Consider the following 26101-nt stretch of genomic DNA (forward strand, 5'->3'; position numbering starts at 1 on the left):
AACCGGCTCGAGCTAATGACTCAAATGAACTTTCTTTCCTCAACAGCTGGGGGTTAACTCACTAAAGTACAGGCTGTCTGTGCACCTCTGAAGCAAAAGCAGACGCATCAGCATTTCCTTTCTTAATCATCACATGTTGATGCATTTTGTGTGAATTTCTACCTGGTGTGTTTTTAAAAACATTTTTTACTGTCCTTCTTTCATGTAAAGCTCGTTTTCGCCTTCACTTTTGAACTTTGAAGTTTGTTCCTCTTCTTCTTTTTTCTTTTTTTCTTCTTCATTAATATTTATAGGTACCGGCTGTCTGTTTGTGAAGTCAGTCTTTAGGAATTCCCAGTGTGGGGTCCCAGGCCGCTAACCAGACTTAACCTCCCGTTCCAGATGAAAGCCGAGAGAGAGAGAGAGAGAGAGAAAGAGAGAGAGAGTGTTGTTTGGCCGAGCAGCAGAGCCTTGCCTTCAGACAGCAGGAATGTGGGATGTCTGGAGTGGGGGTCAGGAAGCGAGGAAAGAATGCCAAGCATGTCCATGTTTGTCCAGGGCTGGCTCTCCATTCAGCCCCCAGTGACGTTGCCGCGAGGGCCAGCGGGTATAAAGGGAGCCGGGCTGTGCAGTCAGAACTCAGATCAGCTCCTCTACCGAAGCTAAACTCTAGCTTTCACCCAGACAAGAAAGAAAATACTTTGACCGGAGCAGCAGAGAAACTCTACGAGACGGACGGGACAAGAGATCAACTTGATCGCCTACAGAACGGTTTCCTCGAGCTCAAACTCTGAGACGACAAGGGAAGAAACTTCCTCAACGAGAATTAAGGAGAAACTAGACTCTATTTCTACAAGGAAGACGACATGTCTGCCGCAATGAAGAAAATGATTTTGCTGCCTTTCCTGTGCATCATGCTCTCATACATGGTAAGTTAAAAAGAAAAAGAAAAAAAAACATTTAAAATGACCTTTGGCTTTAAATATATGGGCAATGCTTTCGCTTCTCTGGCCGTCTCCATGTCCCGGATGTGTCACTTTAACACGTGTGTATCTGTGTGTGCTCAGGTTGCCGGTCAGGAGTGCAGCAACCAGTGCTCGTGCCCCTCCACCCCCCCTCAGTGCCCCATGGGCGTGAGCCTGGTGCTGGACGGCTGCGGCTGCTGCAGGGCGTGTGCCAAGCAGATGGGCGAGCTGTGCGCCGAGAGGGACGTGTGTGACCCCCACAAAGGCCTCTACTGTGACTTCGGAGCCCCCAGCAACAGACGCATAGGAGTGTGCACAGGTGAGTCGTTGAAATCGTCGCCGCACTTCTTTTTTTATGCCGTCGATCATTCGCCGTCCTTGAGTTTTTGGACTTTTTTTCTAATCGTCGTTTTTTTTCTTCTTCTCCCCCCCCCCCCTACAGCTCGAGACGGAGCCACCTGTGTGTTCGGAGGCATGATATACAAGAGCGGGGAGACTTTCCAGAGCAGCTGCAAGTACCATTGCACCTGTCTGGACGGAGCCGTGGGCTGCGTCCCGCTTTGCGCCATGGACGTCAGGCTGCCCAGCCCCGACTGCCCGATGCCGAGACGCGTCAAGGTGCAGGGGAAGTGCTGCGAGGAATGGGAGTGCGACTCTCCCAACAGACGCAGCTTCCTGGGCTCCGCTCTGGCCGGTAAGTTATTCTCCTTTTCTTCAGTTTCCTCGTTGGTTATTTACAAAGAGAGGAGATGCGACTCGTCCGGATGCTGTTTCTAATCCAGCGCTTTGCTCCTGTGTGTTCGCAGCCTACAGAGAGGAGGAGACCTACGGCCCGGACCCCTCCATGATGAGGGAGAACTGCCTGGTTCAGACGACCGAGTGGAGCGCGTGCTCAAAGACCTGCGGCCTCGGCATCTCCACCAGGGTCACCAACGATAACGGCGAATGCCGCCTGGAGAAACAGACCCGGCTGTGTATGGTCCGACCATGCGAGTCCCAGCTGGAGCAGAGCATCCGGGTGAGTTGTTGTTGTTGTTGTGAATCTGCGTCCATGAACTCTTAAAGAAACAGTATTTGCCTTCAGAAAAACAGCCAAAAAGATGCTTAACCCTCCTGTTACCTTCACATTTACTAACATATTTTACCCTCGGGGTCAATTTGACCCCAGCTATTAAAACCTCCAGAAAATTATTAGAATTAATATTGTTTTCCAAGTTTAAGTGTGAGGTACTTTATGTTTGTTTGTTGACTACCTAAATAGCTCTTTAAATATATAAAAAAGTTGATATTTCTTATATGTTTGACACAGTGAAAACAGCCTGGGGTCAAATTGACCCCAAAGAACACTGACGTTAAACATTGAATGGGGTCAAATTGACCCTAAAGGTAACAGGAGGGTTAACGATGTTTTTTCCTCTTCTTCCTCTTCAGAAAGGGAAAAAGTGCATCCGTACACCCAGACTGTCCAAGCCCATGAAGTTCGAGATCTCCGGCTGCACCACCACCAAGTCCTACAGGCCAAAGTTCTGCGGCGTCTGCCTGGACGGCCGCTGCTGCACCCCGCACAGAACCACCACCCTGCCCATGGAGTTCAAATGCCCCGACGGACAGTTCATGAAGAAGCACATGATGTTCATCAAGTCCTGCGCCTGCCACCACAACTGCCCCGGGGAGAACGACATCTTCGAGTCCATGTACTACAAGAAGATGACGGGAGACATGGCGTGAGCCGGCCGAGAACGGACGACCGCCGCGTGCGACTTGAAAACCAAACAGAACTCCATCTCATTTTGCAGCTCATCGTATATTATTATTTTTTTCTCTCTCTCTTCTTCTCATTTTTCTCATTGTAAAAGTAGTCGAGACACTTGTGTAAGTGTCTGTGTGTTTTCGTATTGGCCGGCACGCGTCGGCCACATAGACTCAGACAGAGGGTTGCATCGCAGCTCCAAGAGATTCCTGCACTATAACTTCTATTTTTTGACAAGCCTGCTGTCGGGTTGCCGCCCCTTTCCCCTCCTTGAAATCCCTTTTTACAGACTTGTCCATTTTACTGTATGCATTTAAAAAAAAAAACGTATCTAAACCTTGACGTCCCCCCCCCCCCCCCCCATCCTGCGGGCCCAGACCAGACCTGGAAACTCTAAGCAGCTGTAGATGTAGCACGCACACCACAGCAGGCCAGTGTTCCCCTGTGCAAACAGGTCTGAATGTGTCCTCGTGTGTGTGTGTGTGAGAGCATGTGTGTGTGAACATGTGTGTGTGTGTGTGTGCGTGAATGCCGGCCTTGTCTCCTACCTCTAAGCAGGTCTCCCTGCTCACAGAGTAGAGGAAAGGTCAGAGTTTCCGCCCAGTATGTGGATGAGAAGGCAGCGTGCTGAGTTTAAGGTTAGATATGCAACAGAGTGGACTTTGCCACGGCACTGAGAAAAGCAAAAAATATAATTAAAAAAGAAATGACATGCTGACTTTTACTGATTCAGGTCAGACGGAAGAAACCGAGTGGTTACAGGAACAAAGTGTCTATTTTGGACACAAATAGAAGAAACGACTGGAAGAATTGTAATTTCATTCCTTTTTTGTGTGTGTAAATGATGTATATATATTTGTACAGTTTAAGTTAATTTAAAAGCCAAATGTGTTCTGTGCTTGGAAATGTTTCGATAGTGTCTTTTTTGTGGACAGTATTTTTTACTATTTTATTGAGAAGTGTGACGAAGATGTCACATGTTTCACTTTGTAGCTGGAAATAAAACGTTATATTTTTTTATACAAACACGAGTTCTCTGATTTCTTCTCTGGTTCATTTACTGTAAGAGCTAAAAACTAACATTACAAAGCAAACTGACGCACGTGACTGATCTGCATAACTAGGACATCATTAGTTCATATTCACCTTCCTCATCTTAGTCGGGGAAAGTATTATTATTAATAAAAATCCATTTAATTAGCTCTTTTTAAGGTACTCAAAGACACTTTACATGTTACATTCATACACCGTAGACACAGCAATTCAGGGTTTAGTGTCTTGCTCAAGGACAAATCGATTGGACGGGGATTGAACCCTCAATAAATCAATCAATTGGAAGACAGACCTGCTGACAGGAAATTAACCCTTAGTCGCTACACCTGTCTATTCCCCTTTCCACTTGGGTTTATGGAACACTACTGCGTGACGGCTTCTTCAATCCGACTGTGGATCCGTGGTCAGGTTCGTCGTTGGATCGTTGGTTCGATTCCCCGGCTATATAGTTAATGCCGATGTGTCCTTGGGCAAGACACTTAACCCCAACATGTCTCCCGTAGCCCACGGTGTGTGGATGTTAGTCCTGATGGGCAGGTGGCCCCTGTCATCAGTGTATGAACGAGTGAATGATGACATGCAGTGTCAAAGCGCTTATGGGTCAGATTACAGTCCATTTACCATTCGATAAACAAATACTTAAAAAAATTTATGATTTCTTACAGCAAACAACATGAATAATGCACAGACCTGGTGGCTGTTTATTAAATAGCTTCCGATTGAGCAGAAAGAGGATATTTAAAATGTTGTAGGTTACACTTTGATGCAAAGCTTTGCTGCTTGGCTTTCTGTAACTATTGCATGAAACCAGATGGAAATAAATGAACTTGGGTTCCAAGGAGCAAAAAAGAAATCTCCTTTGCAGACTTTGAAAAAAAAAGGTCCTCATGGACCGATGGTCCAATGTCGCCATCTGGTGCCATTTTTGATAGTGATGTCATGGATTAGAGGAAGAAACATAATCTTCAACCGGAAATGAATCTCTCTGATTCACAGTTGTGATTTTATTTAAACAGCGTAATTTTTTTTATTTAGAAAGGTCTAAAAGCAACATGTCTGTTTGTGGTTATCGCCCAATATCTTTCTGGCCTGCTTCAGGGTCCTGGAAGGGAACAAGTTATGGAGGGAAGCCAGATTACAGCCAATCACCCTTTTAGTTTACCAGATGCTGATGGAGGAGCAGAGGATGGATTTAAGCTGTTTTGAGTCCCTTCCATCAGGCAGGAGGCTGCGGTCCATCAGAACAAGGCCTCACTCCACACAAACAGTTTCTTCCCGTCGGCAGAGCCCGGGTCCCCCACTGACTCACCGTCATCCGAAGGACAATTGCCTTCCGGTCACTCCCCTGCACATCCCTTCAGGGGTGTCCAAATTACGGCCCGCGGGCCAATGGCAGCCCGCGGTCAGATTTCATACGGCCCGCGACATCGGTCATATAATGTGTTATTTCTGGCCCGCCAGATCTGTCAGAATAAATGAATCATAAAAACTTGAAAGATGTAATTCCTCCTTTCTAATGTATCTCAGAGCTGCCAACTTTTCAAAAAACCTTTTTAATAACTCTACTCTCATTTACAAAAACATGCCTAATTCTATTGCACAAATGTCCTGTCTTTATGTTAAATTCTTTATAATACATCTTACTTGTTCAAAGTGCTGTTTTGAAATTTTTTGAGAGGGTCCTTTTCCTAGGACTGCAAATAAAGTGATAAATGCAATGTGGGCAGCCTTAACAAACAATGCTCTGATGTTTTGAGCATGCAGTATACCAAGAGGTTAACACGGTGCTCTCCTGCTGCTTGTTATGACAGCTGAGTTTACACCACCACACAAAATCACACGCACAAACACAACACATTATTTCAAGATTTAAAGTTTAAGAGAGTGAGAACTTAATTGAACCACATGTCATTAACAGGGCTCTCAGGTTTGAAGACAGGCAAGAGTGACATATCTATCCAGGATGCTTTATTTTCATTGGTTGCTGGATTAAATCTTACCCAGATACAACAGATACGTTTTTTTCTGATTGGCTATTGTGTAGCCCATTTCTTTTTTTTGATTGGCTGATAAGTGGCACCTCGCAGCAGAACTCCAGGGGAGCGCTTGATTCCTCCACGGTGAGGGCAGCGCGGCCAGCTCATGTTGGCGCGCTGCTGCACATTAAAACATTAAATAGCCGAGTTTTTTCAGCGTGAGAAATACGATGTGTGGCGGGAGTGCGTGACGTAAGGTCCGAAAGACGCTCAATGCGTGACACTTGAGAGCCCTGCATTAACACACCGTAGTCTCTGCTCGTTGTGTCTGTTTGAAAATCTTCTTCTGTTGCTGACTCCGGGACTCTTTGGGGTAAATAGGATGTCTATGCAGCGAATAGGTTTATAGATAAGCTCCTTAGCGCCATCTATCGTCGCGGAGTTTGAAAAGGAACCAACGCGCCTCGGCCCAAAATCAGAATTTCTTTTGCCGTGAGAAATTGGTTGTGTGGCGTGAGAGCGTGTGAAAACATGCAAAAGCGTGTGTCACACGGCGAAACCGTGAGAGTTGGTAGCTCTGTGTATCTGGCTCTGCATCCGTGGCGTGAACCCTTCTCGAAACCTATTTGGCATGGCGACGGCAAAAAAAAGGAGAAAAGTTGACAGTGAGGGCCGCCGCCTTCAGGAGCGGTGGGAATTACTAGTGTTTCTCCTACCATGAAAACAGGGTGGGGGTCCGCCCCACTGAAATGTTCTCTTTAGCGCCAGATTACAACATAAGTAATGTCAGGTTGTTTTTTTCAACTAAACGGTCGTATATTATTGATCGTATCGACACAGCGGCATGTCATTTCTGTCTCTACGTGGTGGCGTTCACACTTCTCCTGGCTCTCGGCATCGCGGCGGAGCTCCGCCCCCATGCGCACAGACAGGTGCGCACATACAGGTGAGCGCGCTCCAACCAGCCGGCAGAGAGCGTCCAATATGTCGCGGGAACAGCAAACCGACACCTCTGCGTTCCCACGGTGGTGAAGACAAGTCGTCTCAGAGTAGCTCTCTGCTAGAGCAGAGACGAGGTCGGGCGCGAGGGTAAATGCAGATTCTTTTATTTCAAGACCTTGTTTGAGAACTTCACATATTACAAACTACACGGACATAAAACTAAGTCATTAATAAATAAAGAGCGAAATGCCTGTCGCCTACTTTCGTGTAAATGTGTACGTTACAGCGTTAACCGGTTACGCTGCGCATGCGCGACAGACGAGATTATTGGCGACTTGCCAGGTGTTACCTCTCAGCGTTCCAGCTGTTGCCCTTCAAAACAAGAGCTCAACATTGAGCTTTATGAAGAGTGGCCGTATCAAGCCTGCAACTCCGTTTTAAAAAGAGGTGAAGTGGAAAGCCCATTTTATCACAGAGTAAAACGTGATGACTCAAACATATCTGCACTTGTTTTGTTTTTCAAAGGTTGCTCGTTATTGTTATTTTGAAAATATATGCAGTGTAACTAACACTCAGTAAAACTCTTTATGCCCAAATTCTTGATCTTATTTGGTTTAATTTGTCACAGGTTGCACTTTATTGATATTATCTTGAAAAGGTATTCAGTGCAAAACAGGTTAATTGCAGCCACAATCAGCTAAATGTGAAGTGTGTTGAACGGTAACATGTCATTAACAGTGAAAAACCTGTAGATGTGACAAACTATTGCATTTCTGAAAAGATCTAGTGAAAGATAAGGGCACAATTAATTAGTTTGTAAGTGTAATGATAACAAACCACTTTGCATTACTCATAACTCCTGTTTCAAATGTTCATTAACCAACGTTATGTAACTCATAGATATGTAAGGTATTCTATATACAGCTTTTTCATTGTTATCTGACTGAATGAAAGGCAGACTTGGTTATATTATATGTGGTTACATTGTCATTTAAAAAATAAAAGTAATTGTGACAGTTAAAATACATTGTTTTATAACAGTCTATATTCATGTAACTTTTGTGGTTTAAAAACATGTCTAAATGAACTATTGGCCCTCGGGCATCTTTACTTTATCACAATTGGCCCTCATTGCAAAAAGTTTGGACACCCCTGCCTTAAATCTTCACTTTAAATATACTTGTCACTTTAAACTCACACTACTGTTTAAAGTAATGTTATGTGTGTCTGTGCAATATATTTTATATGATATATTCTACTGTAAATCGAAAGTTTCAATTCTTTGACGTGTTGATTGTTTAATTTTATTGTACAATGTTGCACGACCCACCATGACACATTCCTTGCACATGTGAAAACATCCATTTGATTCATAGTTTTGATTCTGATCTTGTGCCCTTTGATTGCCCTCACCATGTATTCGCCCTTGATGACTTCTGACCAGATTTCTAAAAAGGCACACATAAACTTTTTTGTTCTCGTAAAAGGGAATGACATTATATCTGTGTAGTTAATTTGTGTGTGTCTGTGCATGTCAAACTGCACTAATTAGCTCATAAATCACCTGTGTGGCTGCCAGCATCAAAGGTTGCAATCGTGATAACAAAGAGACTAAAGCTCCAGAGGCTTAACATAGAATGAAAGCTGTCAAAATATCTAGAAAGATTACCGAAGCTGCTGTTGCTTCGATATCAGACCTCAAGAGGAAGGACGGCTTGATGAATAGAAAATGTGAAAAGTGTGTCTGAGGTGTAAAAAATCTAGAAAGCGGGAATGGTTTTCTGAGCAAGATCTTTTGAGAGTCAATAATATCTTATTGTGGCCAAATGTGTAAATCTGTTGAATTCCACAGTAATATGTCAGTGACCAGGACAAGATTAGATACATTTTGACCAAAAATGACAATAATAATCATACTTTGAAATATATATAGTGCTTTTCTAGACACTCAAAGATGCATGAAGAGTGATAATTGTGTGATTTGTGGATTCTGAAGCTACTCTCCACTCTCGCGATGACCTCAAATGCTCTGAGCTGCGCAAGACACATCCTTTAGAAAATCTGAATGTTTTTAATAAAAAGTTAAATAAAGATTCGAAGAACAACATATCAGGCAAATAATCATGGTACACGTCCATAGTATGTGAAAAGACAGCAAAGAGGTAGACAGGAGGCTTTTAAAATTGTTTTTATAAAATGTACCTAAACAGAAATGAGCACTATAATAAAAGATAAAGAACCAGCTAATTTCGCTTCGGTACATAGAGCAAAACAACATTTGAAAAAATAACAATAAGACTAAATTACTATAAAGGTAAGAGATCAGAAAAGGCATCGTTACCACTAGAACATGGTAGAACAAACAAATAAACATAATTGAACAAATTTAACAATGAAATACTATAATCTGAAATCAATTGAGTAAAATATACAAATGAACTTGAGAAATGACCCAGGGTTTCCACGGAGGAAAAGGAAAGCCCCAAAACAAGTTTAAATAATGTCCAAGTGTGGCACAATAAAATATTGGAAAACAAAGCTTCAAACCATGAATATTGATATTTCATACACTGAAACATTCAGTCAGATATTTCCATCTTTTTGAGGATGCATTCCTGCCAAATTAATATGAGTCATTATATACATTTACCCCAACGAGAAAGAGGTTTTCAAAGCATTGAAGGCAGCAAACCGCATCCGTTTAGTAGAAAACAAACATGTCTCTCTTGCCAATTGTAGTCCAGAACATTAAGGAACTTGTTCCCGTTAGATGCCCACTTCAGTTTTGTGACCACATGAACCGTGCGAGTCAACTGGCACATTTTCTTGCTCTTCTTTGATCGATGTGCTCTGGTTGCTCTAACCTATGGTCACCATGATGTAATCCAGGTCCTCTGCTGCTTCAACTGGGACTGAATACTTCACATCCTCAGTGTCCCATTCAGTTTGTGTGGTATTGACAGTGTTTGGAGATACAGCACATCCTGGTGGCTCAGCGAGAGAATACTGAAGATTCTCATTTTCTGATTTGGGGAAAGTAAATCTCAGAGGTTCTGGAGGTTCGCCTGGGTGCTCGGCCTCTGCAGCGTTTGACTCCATTTTGACTTCACCATGAAGTGGATAATATTGTTGCTCTGTGTCTGGATAAATATTCTGATAACATGGATCATATTCCTCCTCTTTTATGTGAAGGTTTCCCTGAAGAAGACCGCCACAACTTGCACCCATTTGACTCGTCTCCGGATCTGTTGGCAACTCGGCGTCCTCATAACGGAACAGAGTTTTCGTTAATTTTGGCGCCATCAAGAAAATGCAAACGGTTTTCATCCGACTGGTATCTTGCTTGTTGCACAAAATGATCCTTGCTCTTTTTCTTGCCTGGAACTTCCTTGGGATACTTGGTACATTTCCTTTTCTGTGCTTTCTCGCGACAATAGCGTCCTTGACTCGGATGATTTTTTTCAGATTTCTTTATGGCACTTTGAAGTGTGTCCGTTTTCACTTTTGTTTGCAGCGCCGGTTTTCTTCGGCGTTCATACACAAATGGCAATTTGAAAATCTTGTCTCGATGAGTTTTCCAGGGTTTCCCATATCCATTGACCATATTTTTGACTGTGGATGCGGTAGTTATTGAAAATTCCCAGCTCCTGTGATGTTGTGAGCTAATATCAAAGTTAAAGTCGAGGATCTCATACAGTGTGTGTGGAAAATAGCATCCCTTTTTCGTTTTTGCAAATTTAGATATCTCAAACACAACAGCTCTTGTCAACTGCTCCAAGTCCAGTTTTTTCTTCTTCCTTGATTTAGATGTCACTTCTAGGTCCAAACCCATCTCTGTGCAAATGGGGTAACAGCGTCCTTGATACTGTACTCGACTAAACTGGTGTAATATATCACGGCTTACATCATATGCTGTGGTGTTAAAATGTACAATAATTAGAACTAAAACTATGAAAAATGGGAATGTCCACATACTTCTGGCCCGGTTGTGTGTGTAACCCTGTTCATTGAGGTCCTGCTGCACTATACTCTTTTATTGTGATTCATTCATTCAGTCACACAAACAATATTTGTAATGTTGTCTATATCTTTCTTTTGCAACAGTAACCGGCACAACCAAGGCAGTGAGACGTACATGGACAACCTGATCCGCCGCTTGCAGATGTACTCCAGAACTCTGGAGCATCTGGTGGAGGAGAGAACCTCTTTGTACAAAGCGGAGAGGGACAGAGCGGATCACCTCAACTTCATGCTGCTTCCTGGGTACGCTTGTGTATCTGCTGAAAACATCTTTTTAACTTGTCCTATAAAGGACCGAATGTTTATTGTTTCAAGTGCCCGAACTGACAGAACAACAAACCAGGAACATTTGTTGAGTGTGTTATATATTTGCCTCGTATTGAAGACTTTTTGATTCATCTCCTTTTCTTTCTCTTGTTTATTTTGATTGTTCTCCATTGTGTCCTGAGGGTCTTTCACATTTCATGAATCCTGAAAGCAGGAGACTTTTTGAAAGTTTTTCGAGCAAAAATATCCAATATGGTACCTATTTTCCAAATTGTTGTCCTATTGGTAAAAATAGTCTTTGTCTTTCCTGTCCCTGCTCAAGGCAAAGCGTCATCTGCATGTACCTGTGATACTCCCTTAGCTGAACCTAATTGACAGCAATTAAAATGTCTTTAAAAGCGATCAGTTAACAGCAGTATGTGTCACTACCCCCGTGTGTCCTCAGCCCAGTGGTGCGTTCACTGAAGGAGACGGGCAAAGTGGAACCGGAGCTGTTTGAGGAGGTGTCCATCTACTTCAGCGACATTGTGGGATTCACCACCCTCTGCCACTACAGCACTCCCATGGAGGTGGTGGACATGCTCAACGACATCTACAAGAACTTTGACAGCATCCTCGACCACCATGACGTGTACAAGGTACATAAGTCAAGCGGGCGCAGTGGGGACAACTTCTTATCTCTATTTCTGGGTGTATTCCTTTTTGTATTTCGAAGACCGATATATTGTGCGATAACACTTAGATTTTAAATTGTTCAATCATAATCTAAAACTCTGATGATCAAGTTTGTGTTTTCATTGTTCACGGAATACAGCTAATGATGAGCTCAAAGGTAATAATGAAGCTATGCATCTTTTGCCTCTTAGGTTGAAACGATAGGAGATGCGTATATGGTTGCCTCAGGTTTACCCAAGCGCAATGGTGACAGGCATGCGGTGGATATTGCCCACATGGCCTTGGACAACCTGGCATTTGTAGGGACCTTTGAGTTGCAGCACCTGCCCGGCATCCCTCTGTGGATTCGGATCGGTGTGCATTCAGGTAACAGTCATGAAATTGTCTTATTTAATGCTTATTCTTGCCCATACACCTCACTTAGATCAATAGTGTCTTAATTAATTGGCAAAAATGGAATATAATATGCAAAACTGTGTTTTCATTCGTGTATAAATGACCTAAAACTAAGAATCGTTATGTTGTATTTATGCATGAACGAATACTCAAATGGAATAAATTATTTAAATGGAAGTTAATAAAATATAATAGAAGACTACATTTTATTACTACTTTAAAAATGTTTAACTCCCCTTTTCAGTTCTCAATCCAATCGCATTATTTCCCATTTCCACCCCACCATATTCTCTTAAATGAGAACAACATAGCTACACATTCAATTCAATTCAGTTTATTTGTACAGCCCAATTTCACAAATTACGAATTTGTCTCAGAGTGCTTTACAATCTGGACACATAGACATCCCTGCCCCAAAACCTCACATCGGATCAGGAAAAACTCCCAAATAACCCTTCAGGGGAAAAAAGGGAAGAAACCTTCAGGAGAGCAACAGAGGAGGATCCCTCTCCAGGATGGACAGGTGCAATAGATGTCATGTGACCAGAAGGACAGATTTAGAGTTAAAATACATTCAATGAATATGACAGAGTGTATGAATAGTTCGTAGTAGGCATATTCCACGATGGAGACCTCCACGATCCATCAGGCAGATGGAGGTAAAGAGGAGGAGTGGGCGGAGTCTCAACAGTGGGCGGAGTCTCAACAGGACAGTGGCGTAGTTGGTAGCAGGAATTCCACGATCCAGACCTCGATGATCCATCAGGCAGATAGGATCTATGCTGTCTCATAGGGTCCGATGGTGAACCTGATTCAGCCCTAACTATAAGCTCTGTCAAAGAGGAAAGTCTTAAGTCGACTCTTAAACGAGGTGACTGTGTCTGCCTCCCGGACTGAAGGTGGAAGCTGGTTCCATAAAAGAGGAGCTTGATAACTAAAGGCTCTGGCTCCCATTCTACTTTTTAAGACTCTAGGAACTACAAGTAGTCCCGCATTTAGTGAGCGTAGCTCTCTAGTGGGGCAATATGGTACGACAAGCTCCTTAAGATATGATGGTGCATCACCAATCAAGGCTTTGTCGGTTAAGAGAAGAATTTTAAAAGTGATTCTCGATTTTACGGGGAGCCAGTGCAGAGCAGCTAGTGCAGGAGTGATGTGATCTCTTTTCTTAGTTTTAGTGAGAATACGAGCTGCAGCATTCTGGATCAACTGGAGGGACCTAAGAGACTTATTAGAGCAATCTGATAATAAGGAGTTGCAGTAATCCAGTTTCGAAGTAACGAACGCGTGAACCAATTCTTCTGCATCTTTTTGAGACAAGATGTGCCTGATTTTTGAAATATTACGTGTCTGTGGGAAAGACTCAGACAGGAGTGGGTAAATAATAACATGATTAAATTTAATTCAGTTTTCAATTCGGTTTATTTTATATAGCCCAATATCACAAATTAGCCTCAGAGGGCTACAATCTGTACACATATGACATCCCTGACCTTTGACCTCACATCGGATCAGGGAAAACTCCCACGCTTCACATTATGGATGTGAAAGTAATTTAAAAACACATAGGTAGCCCACACCTCATGATGCTACTGACATCTAGTGACTGAAAGACAAGTCAGATACAGCCAGAAACACCTTCCTCATGATCATAGGTGTTCTAAGTAATCATAGGTTTGATTCAGCAATGTCAACAAATGTGTGAGCACTCAGAAAATAAGAAGGGTGATGACGACGGGAGAGTAAAATGATTTTAAAATGCTGAAATAAAAAAATCAGATTGCTTGTTTGTGTGTATTTGTGTGTAGGGCCGAGTGCAGCGGGAGTGGTGGGGAACAAGATGCCCCGCTACTGTCTTTTCGGAGATACGGTCAACACTGCATCACGCATGGAGTCCACGGGCCTGCGTAAGAGACAACAAGCATCTTAACACAGTCACACTCTGGGTGCTTCAGGTGCAGCTTCTGATTTTAAGAGAGCTTTGGGGTTGACCCTGATGGTTTTCCGTCATGTCGTCTTTCCAGCTCTGAGAATTCACTTGAGCCAGTCTACCATCAACATCCTGCAGAGGACAGACTGCATGTTTGAGTATGAAGAAAGAGGAGAGACGTACTTAAAGGTGGGTTTGCTTTAACTTCTATACTCATCCAGGTGTTTACGTCAAACGTAAACCGCACAGAAAGTGTCCACTGCTCTCATTCCCTTTGACTGTTTGTTCCTGACCCTCAGGGTAAAGGCAAAGAGATGACATACTGGTTAACAGGAGTGACCGCGGGGAAATACAACCTGCCGACACCTCCAACAGCGTGAGTAAAACACTGTCTCCTATCTCCATTGTGAGAGATACACTCATTCCCGTCCTTCCAGCTCACTATTGATGTAAACTGGGTTCAGCTACAAAGCAACAGTGAGCGTGTTCGACATTTGGGACACGATTCCTAATAATGCAATGGATACATGAATGTATTCATGATCAGCATTTAACCTAGCACAATGTAATGCAATTATTACCCACCCTAATGTAGCAGAAGCAGACATTGTTCAAGCTTGACAGGGCTTGTGTCATATTAACATAATTTTTCATTTTGTCACCTTTGCATCCATAAAACCAAATAATCCTCACGTTACAGGGAGAACTTCCAGCGGCTCCAGCAGGACCTGTCGGAGAAGATCGTGTCCAGCTTGGAGAGCCGTGGCGATGGGAGCGAGGGCTTTAAAAACAGGAAGACTCTGTCCACCAAAGTCCGTCGGGGAGAGACTAACAGCAGCCTGCAGAGGAACAGCCCGCCGGAGTACTTCCACCTGGCTGTCACTGACAACCCCAGCACGTACCTGTGATGAGGAGCTTTCAGTACAATATGGCCAAGGAGGAGACGTCATAGAAGTACATCACAGCACCTGCATCAGCCCTGCTGGGTGTGTTGGCGTGGCAGCGGAGCCGCCGTGAGGACCAGCGGGCGTGTTGGAAGTGAGCCGTGTGTGTTGATGTAACGATAAACGGTCGAGCAACAGAGTCTCAGTTGTCTCTTTACCCTTTGACGCGTCATCCTCTCAACACCCATCCCTCTGACACGAAATTAACTGTTTATTAGTCGATGTTTTGCTAAAAAGGAACAAAGTCCACCCTAAGATTTGTTTGTAAATCTCATTCAAGATGTTTTTCAAGTTTTATTGTGGAGGAATAGATGGTTTAAATGGTTAAAATAAGGCTCCTCCTCTTTTATTGTGCTGAGCTGACACATTTCAACACGACATTCTTGAGATAGCATCACTGTGTGTACTCTACATTATCACATGTATGTTATGGGAATAAGAAAAGGAACAAACCGACCCTAAGAGTAGCAAACAAATATACAATATCTACCAGTGTATTTTGATACTGTCACTTTAGGGAGCCAACGTTTTGCAATTTTACTCATAATGGCTATACATATAACTATTTTGTGTGGATATTTCATATATAATGTTGCAAATAAAAAACGGCATGGGCTCATGCCTTCTTATAATTAGTAACACACAACCGTCTCCTGCCCTGTGGAAAATTCTATCTATTCTATATCTATTCTCTATCTATTCTATATCTATTCTCTATCTATTCTATATCTATTCTCTATCTATTCTATATCTATTCTCCACTAAACTGAACCCGCGTCTCCGCTGCTGGGGTCCTTACGCTGCCACAACGACTACGAGTCGTACGTCCACTGCAGCTGGAGGGAGCACGGAAACCAAACACTGCAGCTGTGGTTCCAGACAGAAACCCACAGGTGAGGACAACAACAACAACAAGGTGTGTTGAGGACGTGGCATCATGGGGAGTGTGTCTTGTGACCTGCAGGAAGCAGTGTGCGCCTCACCCAGCTGAAGTGCAGCATGCAAGTGAGCGCAGGACGGCCCGGTGCAGATATGAGACGCAGGCCTTTTCCATCGGCATCGAACACACGGTCTTCTTCCTGGAGGACCGAGCGCTGACCCACTGCTCGCCCGCCCCGCGCCGCACTAGAAGAACAAAAAACTGACTCGGCACACGATCCTCTCACAGGGCTCGCCGGTCAGATGCTTTATGCGTGCGGTTATTTTTCTGCATACGCAGGTTTTACGTGTTTCTGCTTGTCCTGCTGTTGCCTCTGACCTCAGCAGGCTGACGGGTGTGCATGTCAGACTCCCCCCCCCCCCAGACCGCTCCGACCGGCGACCACGGTCGGCGACTCTGGCCGGATCAGCGACGGAAGGGCGACTCTGGCCGGATCAGCGACGGAAGGGCGACTCTGGCCGGATCAGCGACGGCAGCCGGCGTCTCCGCTTCGGCCGGAGACGCCGGCCGTGGAGGCCGGCCGGAACGGAGACGCCGGCCGGAGAAGCCGGCCGGAGCGGTACTGCTCTGCTGGAAATCACTGCTATATACAAACTCTGTTTCGCTGCTCCGTGACGTCACGACTACGAGCGACGTCACCGCATCAAAGCGCAGACTGTTTCCATGGTGACTCAGTGACGTCACGGAGAATGTCTTGTCCGCGAGCGCGCGATTAACATCCGCCAGCTAAATCTGCCAAAGCGTCTCCGGAGCAGCGACGGCAGTCGGCGACTCTGGCCGAAGTGGAGACGCCGGCCGTGGAGGCTGGCCGGAGCGGAGACGCCGGCTGCCGTCGCTGGTAGATATTGTATATTTGTTTGCTACTCTTAGGGTCGGTTTGTTCCTTTTCTTATTCCCATAACATACATGTGATAATGTAGAGTACACACAGTGATGCTATCTCAAGAATGTCGTGTTGAAATGTGTCAGCTCAGCACAATAAAAGAGGAGGAGCCTTATTTTAACCATTTAAACCATCTATTCCTCCACAATAAAACTTGAAAAACATCTTGAATGAGATTTACAAACAAATCTTAGGGTGGACTTTGTTCCTTTTTAGCAAAACATCGACTAATAAACAGTTAATTTCGTGTCAGAGGGATGGGTGTTGAGAGGATGACGCGTCAAAGGGTAAAGAGACAACTGAGACTCTGTTGCTCGACCGTTTATCGTTACATCAACACACACGGCTCACTTCCAACACGCCCGCTGGTCCTCACGGCGGCTCCGCTGCCACGCCAACACACCCAGCAGGGCTGATGCAGGTGCTGTGATGTACTTCTATGACGTCTCCTCCTTGGCCATATTGTACTGAAAGCTCCTCATCACAGGTACGTGCTGGGGTTGTCAGTGACAGCCAGGTGGAAGTACTCCGGCGGGCTGTTCCTCTGCAGGCTGCTGTTAGTCTCTCCCCGACGGACTTTGGTGGACAGAGTCTTCCTGTTTTTAAAGCCCTCGCTCCCATCGCCACGGCTCTCCAAGCTGGACACGATCTTCTCCGACAGGTCCTGCTGGAGCCGCTGGAAGTTCTCCCTGTAACGTGAGGATTATTTGGTTTTATGGACGCAAAGGTGACAAAATGAAAAATTATGTTAATATGACACAAGCCCTGTCAAGCTTGAACAATGTCTGCTTCTGCTACATTAGGGTGGGTAATAATTGCATTACATTGTGCTAGGTTAAATGCTGATCATGAATACATTCATGTATCCATTGCATTATTAGGAATCGTGTCCCAAATGTCGAACACGCTCACTGTTGCTTTGTAGCTGAACCCAGTTTACATCAATAGTGAGCTGGAAGGACGGGAATGAGTGTATCTCTCACAATGGAGATAGGAGACAGTGTTTTACTCACGCTGTTGGAGGTGTCGGCAGGTTGTATTTCCCCGCGGTCACTCCTGTTAACCAGTATGTCATCTCTTTGCCTTTACCCTGAGGGTCAGGAACAAACAGTCAAAGGGAATGAGAGCAGTGGACACTTTCTGTGCGGTTTACGTTTGACGTAAACACCTGGATGAGTATAGAAGTTAAAGCAAACCCACCTTTAAGTACGTCTCTCCTCTTTCTTCATACTCAAACATGCAGTCTGTCCTCTGCAGGATGTTGATGGTAGACTGGCTCAAGTGAATTCTCAGAGCTGGAAAGACGACATGACGGAAAACCATCAGGGTCAACCCCAAAGCTCTCTTAAAATCAGAAGCTGCACCTGAAGCACCCAGAGTGTGACTGTGTTAAGATGCTTGTTGTCTCTTACGCAGGCCCGTGGACTCCATGCGTGATGCAGTGTTGACCGTATCTCCGAAAAGACAGTAGCGGGGCATCTTGTTCCCCACCACTCCCGCTGCACTCGGCCCTACACACAAACAAGCAATCTGATTTTTTATTTCAGCATTTTAAAATCATTTTACTCTCCCGTCGTCATCACCCTTCTTATTTTCTGAGTTCTCACACATTTGTTGACATTGCTGAATCAAACCTATGATTACTTAGAACACCTATGATCATGAGGAAGGTGTTTCTGGCTGTATCTGACTTGTCTTTCAGTCACTAGATGTCAGTAGCATCATGAGGTGTGGGCTACCTATGTGTTTTTAAATTACTTTCACATCCATAATGTGAAGCGTGGGAGTTTTCCCTGATCCGATGTGAGGTCAAAGGTCAGGGATGTCATATGTGTACAGATTGTAGCCCTCTGAGGCTAATTTGTGATATTGTGCTATATAAAATAAACCGAATTGAAAACTGAATTAAATTTAATAATGTTATTATTTACCCACTCCTGTCTGAGTCTTTCCCACAGACACGTAATATTTCAAAAATCAGGCACATCTTGTCTGAAAAAGATGCAGAAGAATTGGTTCACGCGTTCGTTATTTAGAGACTGGATTACTGCAACTCCTTATTATCAGATTGCTCTAATAAGTCTCTTAGGTCCCTCCAGTTGATCCAGAATGCTGCAGCTCGTGTTCTCACTAAACCTAAGAAAAGAGATCACATCACTCCTGCACTAGCTGCTCTGCACTGGCTCCCCGTAAAATCAAGAATCACTTTTAAAATTCTTCTCTTAACCGACAAAGCCTTGATTGGTGATGCACCATCATATCTTAAGGAGCTTGTCGTACCATATTGCCCCACTAGAGAGCTACGCTCACTAAATGCGGGACTACTTGTAGTTCCTAGAGTCTTAAAAAGTAGAATGGGAGCCAGAGCCTTTAGTTATCAAGCTCCTCTTTTATGGAACCAGCTTCCACCTTCAGTCCGGGAGGCAGACACAGTCACCTCGTTTAAGAGTCGACTTAAGACCTTCCTCTTTGACAGAGCTTATAGTTAGGGCTGAATCAGGTTCACCATCGGACCCTATGAGACAGCATAGATCCTATCTGCCTGATGGATCATCGAGGTCTGGATCGTGGAATTCCTGCTACCAACTACGCCACTGTCCTGTTGAGACTCCGCCCACTGTTGAGACTCCGCCCACTCCTCCTCTTTACCTCCATCTGCCTGATGGATCGTGGAGGTCTCCATCGTGGAATATGCCTACTACGAACTATTCATACACTCTGTCATATTCATTGAATGTATTTTAACTCTAAATCTGTCCTTCTGGTCACATGACATCTATTGCACCTGTCCATCCTAGGAGAGGGATCCTCCTCTGTTGCTCTCCTGAAGGGTTCTTCCCTTTTTTCCCCTGAAGGGTTATTTGGGAGTTTTTCCTGGTCCGATGTGAGGTTTTGGGGCAGGGATGTCTATGTGTCCAGATTGTAAAGCACTCTGAGACAAATTCGTAATTTGTGAAATTGGGCTGTACAAATAAACTGAATTGAATTGAATGTGTAGCTATGTTGTTCTCATTTAAGAGAATATGGTGGGGTGGAAATGGGAAATAATGCGATTGGATTGAGAACTGAAAAGGGGAGTTAAACATTTTTAAAGTAGTAATAAAATGTAGTCTTCTATTATATTTTATTAACTACCATTTAAATAATTTATTCCATTTGAGTATTCGTTCATGCATAAATACAACATAACGATTCTTAGTTTTAGGTCATTTATACACGAATGAAAACACAGTTTTGCAGATTATATTCCATTTTTGCCAATTAATTAAGACACTATTGATCTAAGTGAGGTGTATGGGCAAGAATAAGCATTAAATAAGACAATTTCATGACTGTTACCTGAATGCACACCGATCCGAATCCACAGAGGGTTGCCGGGCAGGTGCTGCAACTCAAAGGTCCCTACAAATGCCAGGATGTCCAAGGCCATGTGGGCAATATCCACTGCATGCCTGTCACCATTGCGCTTGGGTAAACCTGAGGCAACCATATACGCATCTCCTATCGTTTCAACCTAAGAGGCAAAAGATGCATAGCTTCATTATTACCTTTGAGCTCATCATTAGCTGTATTCCGTGAACAATGAAAACACAAACTTGATCATCAGAGTTTTAGATTATGATTGAACAATTTAAAATCTAAGTGTTATCGCACAATATATCGGTCTTCGAAATACAAAAAGGAATACACCCAGAAATAGAGATAAGAAGTTGTCCCCACTGCGCCCGCTTGACTTATGTACCTTGTACACGTCATGGTGGTCGAGGATGCTGTCAAAGTTCTTGTAGATGTCGTTGAGCATGTCCACCACCTCCATGGGGGTGCTGTAGTGGCAGAGGGTGGTGAATCCCACAATGTCGCTGAAGTAGATGGACACCTCCTCAAACAGCTCCGGTTCCACTTTGCCCGTCTCCTTCAGTGAACGCACCACTGGGCTGAGGACACACGGGGGTAGTGACACATACTGCTGTTAACTGATCGCTTTTAAAGACATTTTAATTGCTGTCAATTAGGTTCAGCTAAGGGAGTATCACAGGTACATGCAGATGACGCTTTGCCTTGAGCAGGGACAGGAAAGACAAAGACTATTTTTACCAATAGGACAACAATTTGGAAAATAGGTCCCATATTGGATATTTTTGCTCGAAAAACTTTCAAAAAGTCTCCTGCTTTCAGGATTCATGAAATGTGAAAGACCCTCAGGACACAATGGAGAAAAATCAAAATAAACAAGAGAAAGAAAAGGAGATGAATCAAAAAGTCTTCAATTACAGGCAAATATATAACACACTCAACAAATGTTTCTGGTTTGTTGTTCTGTCAGTTCGGGCACTTGAAACAATAAACATTCGGTCCTTTATAGGACAAGTTAAAAAGATGTTTTCAGCAGATACACAAGCGTACCCAGGAAGCAGCATGAAGTTGAGGTGATCCGCTCTGTCCCTCTCCGCTTTGTACAAAGAGGTTCTCTCCTCCACCAGATGCTCCAGAGTTCTGGAGTACATCTGCAAGCGGCGGATCAGGTTGTCCATGTACGTCTCACTGCCTTGGTTGTGCCGGTTACTGTTGCAAAAGAAAGATATAGACAACATTACAAATATTGTTTGTGTGACTGAATGAATGAATCACAATAAAAGAGTATAGTGCAGCAGGACCTCAATGAACAGGGTTACACACACAACCGGGCCAGAAGTATGTGGACATTCCCATTTTTCATAGTTTTAGTTCTAATTATTGTACATTTTAACACCACAGCATATGATGTAAGCCGTGATATATTACACCAGTTTAGTCGAGTACAGTATCAAGGACGCTGTTACCCCATTTGCACAGAGATGGGTTTGGACCTAGAAGTGACATCTAAATCAAGGAAGAAGAAAAAACTGGACTTGGAGCAGTTGACAAGAGCTGTTGTGTTTGAGATATCTAAATTTGCAAAAACGAAAAAGGGATGCTATTTTCCACACACACTGTATGAGATCCTCGACTTTAACTTTGATATTAGCTCACAACATCACAGGAGCTGGGAATTTTCAATAACTACCGCATCCACAGTCAAAAATATGGTCAATGGATATGGGAAACCCTGGAAAACTCATCGAGACAAGATTTTCAAATTGCCATTTGTGTATGAATGCCGAAGAAAACCGGCGCTGCAAACAACAGTGAAAACGGACACACTTCAAAGTGCCATAAAGAAATCTGAAAAAAATCATCCGAGTCAAGGACGCTATTGTCGCGAGAAAGCACAGAAAAGGAAATGTACCAAGTATCCCAAGGAAGTTCCAGGCAAGAAAAAGAGCAAGGATCATTTTGTGCAACAAGCAAGATACCAGTCGGATGAAAACCGTTTGCATTTTCTTGATGGCGCCAAAATTAACGAGAAAACTCTGTTCCGTTATGAGGACGCCGAGTTGCCAACAGATCCGGAGACGAGTCAAATGGGTGCAGGTTGTGGCGGTCTTCTTCAGGGAAACCTTCACATAAAAGAGGAGGAATATGATCCATGTTATCAGAATATTTATCCAGACACAGAGCAACAATATTATCCACTTCATGGTGAAGTCAAAATGGAGTCAAACGCTGCAGAGGCCGAGAATCCAGGCGAACCTCCAGAACCTCTGAGATTTACTTTCCCCAAATCAGAAAATGAGAATCTTCAGTATTCTCTCGCTGAGCCACAAGGATGTGCTGTATCCCCAAACACTGTCAATAGCACACAAACTGAATGGGACACTGAGGATGTGAAGTATTCAGTCCCAGTTGAAGCAGCAGAGGACCTGGATTACATCATGGTAACCATAGGTTAGAGCAACCAGAGCACATCGATCAAAGAAGAGCAAGAAAATGTGCCAGTTGACTCGCACGGTTCATGTGGTCACAAAAGTGAAGTGGGCATCTAACGGGAACAAGTTCCTTAATGTTCTGGACTACAATTGGCAAGAGAGACATGTTTGTTTTCTACTAAACGGATGCGGTTTGCTGCCTTCAATGCTTTGAAAACCTCTTTCTTGTTGGGGTAAATGTATATAATGACTCATATTAATTTGGCAGGAATGCATCCTCAAAAAGATGGAAATATCTGACTGAATGTTTCAGTGTATGAAATATCAATATTCATGGTTTGAAGCTTTGTTTTCCAATATTTTATTGTGCCACACTTGGACATTATTTAAACTTGTTTTGGGGCTTTCCTTTTCCTCCGTGGTAACCCTGGGTCATTTCTCAAGTTCATTTGTATATTTTACTCAGTTGATTTCAGATTATAGTATTTCATTGTTAAATTTGTTCAATTATGTTTGTTTGTTCTACCATGTTCTAGTGGTAACGATGCCTTTTCTGATCTCTTACCTTTATAGTAATTTAGTCTTATTGTTATTTTTTCAAATGTTGTTATGCTCTATGTACTGAAGCGAAATTAGCTGGTTCTTTTTCTTTTATTATAGTGCTCATTTCTGTTTAGGTACATTTTATAAAAACAATTTTAAAAGCCTCCTGTCTACCTCTTTGCTGTCTTTTCACATACTATGGACGTGTACCATGATTATTTGCCTGATATGTTGTTCTTCGAATCTTTATTTAACTTTTTATTAAAAAAATTCAGATTTTCTAAAGGATGTGTCTTGCGCAGCTCAGAGCATTTGAGGTCATCGCGAGAGTGGAGAGTAGCTTCAGAATCCACAAATCACACAATTATCACTCTTCATGCATCTTTGAGTGTCTAGAAAAGCACTATATATATTTCAAAGTATGATTATTATTGTCATTTTTGGTCAAAATGTATCTAATCTTGTCCTGGTCACTGACATATTACTGTGGAATTCAACAGATTTACACATTTGGCCACAATAAGATATTATTGACTCTCAAAAGATCTTGCTCAGAAAACCATTCCCGCTTTCTAGATTTTTTACACCTCAGACACACTTTTCACATTATCTATTCATCAAGCCGTCCTTCCTCTTGAGGTCTGATATCGAAGCAACAGCAGCTTCGGTAATCTGAGTTTCTAGATATTTTGACAGCTTTCATTCTATGTTAAGCCTCTGGAGCTTTAGTCTCTTTGTTATCACGATTGCAACCTTTGATGCTGGCAGCCACACAGGTGATTTATGAGCTAATTAGTGCAGTTTGACATGCACAGACACACAACTTAACTACACAGATATAATGTCATTCCCTTTTAGGAGAACAAAAAAGTTTATGTGTGCCTTTTTAGAAATCTGGTCAGAAGTCATCAAGGGTGAATACATGGTGAGGGCAATCAAAGGGCACAAGATCAGAATCAAAACTATGAATCAAATGGATGTTTTCACATGCAAGGAATGTGTCATGGTGGGTCGTGCAACATTGTACAATAAAATTAAACAATCAACACGTCAAAGAATTGAAGCATTCGATTTACAGTAGAATATATCATATAAAATATATTGCACAGACACACATAACATTACTTTAAACAGTAGTGTGAGTTTAAAGTGACAAGTATATTTAAAGTGAAGATTTAAGGCAGGGGTGTCCAAACTTTTTGTAATGAGGGCCAATTGTGATAAAGTAAAGATGCCCGAGGGCCAATAGTTCATTTAGACATGTTTTTAAACCACAAAAGTTACATGAATATAGACTGTTATAAAACAATGTATTTTAACTGTCACAATTACTTTTATTTTTTAAATGACAATGTAACCACATATAACATAACCAAGTCTGCCTTTCATTCAGTCAGATAACAATGAAAAAGCTGAATATAGAATACCTTACATATCTATGAGTTACATAACGTTGGTTAATGAACATTTGAAACAGGAGTTATGAGTAATGCAAAGTGGTCTGTTATCATTACACTTACAAACTAATTAATTGTGCCCTTATCTTTTACTAGATCTTTTCAGAAATGCAATAGTTTGTCACATCTACAGGTTTTTCACTGTTAATGACATGTTACCGTTCAACACACTTCACATTTAGCTTATTGTGGCTGCAATTAACCTGTTTTGCACTGAATACCTTTTCAAGATAATATCAATAAAGTGCAACCTGTGACAAATTAAACCAAATAAGATCAAGAATTTGGGCATAAAGAGTTTTACTGAGTGTTAGTTACACTGCATATATTTTCAAAATAACAAGAACGCGCAACCTTTGAAAAACAAAACAAGTGCAGATATGTTTGAGTCATCACGTTTTACTCTGTGATAAAATGGGCTTTCCACTTCACCTCTTTTTAAAACGGAGTTGCAGGCTTGATACGGCCACTCTCCATAAAGCTCAATGTTGAGCTCTTGTTTTGAAGGGCAACAGCTGGAACGCTGAAAGGTAACACCTGGCAAGTCGCCAATAATCTAGTCTGTCGCGCATGCGCAGCGTAACTGGTTAACGCTGTAACGTACACATTTACACGAAAGTAGGCAACAGGCATTTCGCTCTTTATTTATTAATGACTTAGTTTTATGTCCGTGTAGTTTGTAATATGTGAAGTTCTCAAACAAGGTCTTGAAATAAAAGAATCTGCATTTACCCTCGCGCCCGACCTCGTCTCTGCTCTAGCAGAGAGCTACTCTGAGACGACTTGTCTTCACCACCGTGGGAACGCAGAGGTGTCGGTTTGCTGTTCCCGCGACATATTGGACGCTCTCTGCCGGCTGGTTGGAGCGCGCTCACCTGTATGTGCGCACCTGTCTGTGCGCATGGGGGCGGAGCTCCGCCGCGATGCCGAGAGCCAGGAGAAGTGTGAACGCCACCACGTAGAGACAGAAATGACATGCCGCTGTGTAGATACGATCAATAATATACGACCGTTTAGTTGAATAAAACAACCTGACATTACTTATGTTGTAATCTGGCGCTAAAGAGAACATTTCAGTGGGGCGGACCCCCACCCTGTTTTCATGGTAGGAGAAACACTAGTAATTCCCACCGCTCCTGAAGGCGGCGGCCCTCACTGTCAATTTTTCTCCTTTTTTTGCCGTCGCCATGCCAAATAGGTTTCGAGAAGGGTTCACGCCACGGATGCAGAGCCAGATACACAGAGCTACCAACTCTCACGGTTTCGCCGTGTGACACGCTCTCACGCCACACAACCAATTTCTCACGGCAAAAGAAATTCTGATTTTGGGCCGAGGCGCGTTGGTTCCTTTTCAAACTCCGCGACGATAGATGGCGCTAAGGAGCTTATCTATAAACCTATTCGCTGCATAGACAGCCTATTTACCCCAAATAGTCCCGGAGTCAGCAACAGAAGAAGATTTTCAAACAGACACAACGAGCAGAGACTACGGTGTGTTAATGCAGGGCGGGAGTAAAGTAAACACAGTATATGAACATGTAGTACAGGCATTGAAGGATTCATCATGTATTGTGATTCAAAACCCATCAATTGTA

At 43.2% G+C, this 26101-nt stretch overlaps 3 protein-coding genes across 4 annotated transcripts; 2 read left to right on the forward strand and 1 right to left on the reverse strand.

The window, feature by feature from the left end:
• The first annotated feature begins 590 nt into the window (after nucleotides 1-590).
• ccn2a (cellular communication network factor 2a) lies at nucleotides 591-3720 on the forward strand. Its single transcript, XM_056428087.1, has 5 exons — nucleotides 591-908; nucleotides 1047-1263; nucleotides 1387-1638; nucleotides 1751-1962; nucleotides 2376-3720. Exons 1-5 carry the CDS (start codon nucleotides 846-848, stop codon nucleotides 2670-2672), a joined length of 1041 nt encoding a protein of 346 aa, XP_056284062.1. The 5' UTR covers nucleotides 591-845; the 3' UTR covers nucleotides 2673-3720.
• Nucleotides 3721-6025: 2305 nt separating this feature from the next.
• LOC130202262 (guanylyl cyclase C-like) lies at nucleotides 6026-15230 on the forward strand. The gene is made up of 8 exons (XM_056427641.1): nucleotides 6026-6812; nucleotides 10770-10928; nucleotides 11398-11590; nucleotides 11819-11993; nucleotides 13832-13930; nucleotides 14048-14142; nucleotides 14253-14329; nucleotides 14654-15230. Exons 1-8 carry the CDS (start codon nucleotides 6568-6570, stop codon nucleotides 14859-14861), a joined length of 1251 nt encoding a protein of 416 aa, XP_056283616.1. The 5' UTR covers nucleotides 6026-6567; the 3' UTR covers nucleotides 14862-15230.
• Nucleotides 15231-16832: 1602 nt separating this feature from the next.
• Nucleotides 16833-25595, reverse strand: LOC130202263 (guanylyl cyclase C-like). 2 transcript variants are annotated; one of them, XM_056427643.1, is made up of 9 exons: nucleotides 25239-25323; nucleotides 22054-22197; nucleotides 21125-21283; nucleotides 20463-20655; nucleotides 20060-20234; nucleotides 18133-18231; nucleotides 17921-18015; nucleotides 17734-17810; nucleotides 16833-17409 (listed from the first exon to the last, which is right to left on the reverse strand). In XM_056427643.1, exons 3-9 carry the CDS (start codon nucleotides 21250-21252, stop codon nucleotides 17202-17204), a joined length of 975 nt encoding a protein of 324 aa, XP_056283618.1. In that variant the 5' UTR covers nucleotides 21253-21283; nucleotides 22054-22197; nucleotides 25239-25323; the 3' UTR covers nucleotides 16833-17201. The 2 variants fall into 2 exon arrangements, with proteins under 2 accessions (XP_056283618.1, XP_056283617.1); XM_056427642.1 differs by lacking the exon at nucleotides 22054-22197 and having other exon boundaries at nucleotides 25239-25595.
• Nucleotides 25596-26101: the final 506 nt, after the last annotated feature.

Source organism: Pseudoliparis swirei, chromosome 12 (genome assembly GCF_029220125.1).
Source record: "Pseudoliparis swirei isolate HS2019 ecotype Mariana Trench chromosome 12, NWPU_hadal_v1, whole genome shotgun sequence".
In the NCBI taxonomy this organism is placed as follows: domain Eukaryota; kingdom Metazoa; phylum Chordata; class Actinopteri; order Perciformes; family Liparidae; genus Pseudoliparis; species Pseudoliparis swirei.

What these genes read in the sequence shown, in the direction of transcription:
- ccn2a (XM_056428087.1), top strand. Translation starts at nt 846, where the DNA reads ATGTCTGCCGCAATGAAGAAAATGATTTTGCTGCCTTTCCTGTGCATC. An exon ending in GCATCATGCTCTCATACATG is followed by an intron (nt 909 to 1,046) that starts GTAAGTTAAAAA and finishes GTGTGTGCTCAG; the next exon opens with GTTGCCGGTCAGGAGTGCAG. An exon ending in CCTGGGCTCCGCTCTGGCCG is followed by an intron (nt 1,639 to 1,750) that starts GTAAGTTATTCT and finishes GTGTGTTCGCAG; the next exon opens with CCTACAGAGAGGAGGAGACC.
- LOC130202262 (XM_056427641.1), top strand. Translation starts at nt 6,568, where the DNA reads ATGTCATTTCTGTCTCTACGTGGTGGCGTTCACACTTCTCCTGGCTCT. An exon ending in ACCACCATGACGTGTACAAG is followed by an intron (nt 11,591 to 11,818) that starts GTACATAAGTCA and finishes TTTGCCTCTTAG; the next exon opens with GTTGAAACGATAGGAGATGC. An exon ending in CATGGAGTCCACGGGCCTGC is followed by an intron (nt 13,931 to 14,047) that starts GTAAGAGACAAC and finishes TCGTCTTTCCAG; the next exon opens with CTCTGAGAATTCACTTGAGC.
- LOC130202263 (XM_056427642.1), bottom strand. Translation starts at nt 25,483, where the DNA reads ATGTCATTTCTGTCTCTACGTGGTGGCGTTCACACTTCTCCTGGCTCT. An exon ending in GAGGAGAGACGTACTTAAAG is followed by an intron (nt 17,811 to 17,920) that starts GTGGGTTTGCTT and finishes CCTGACCCTCAG; the next exon opens with GGTAAAGGCAAAGAGATGAC. An exon ending in CTGCCGACACCTCCAACAGC is followed by an intron (nt 17,410 to 17,733) that starts GTGAGTAAAACA and finishes CTCACGTTACAG; the next exon opens with GGAGAACTTCCAGCGGCTCC.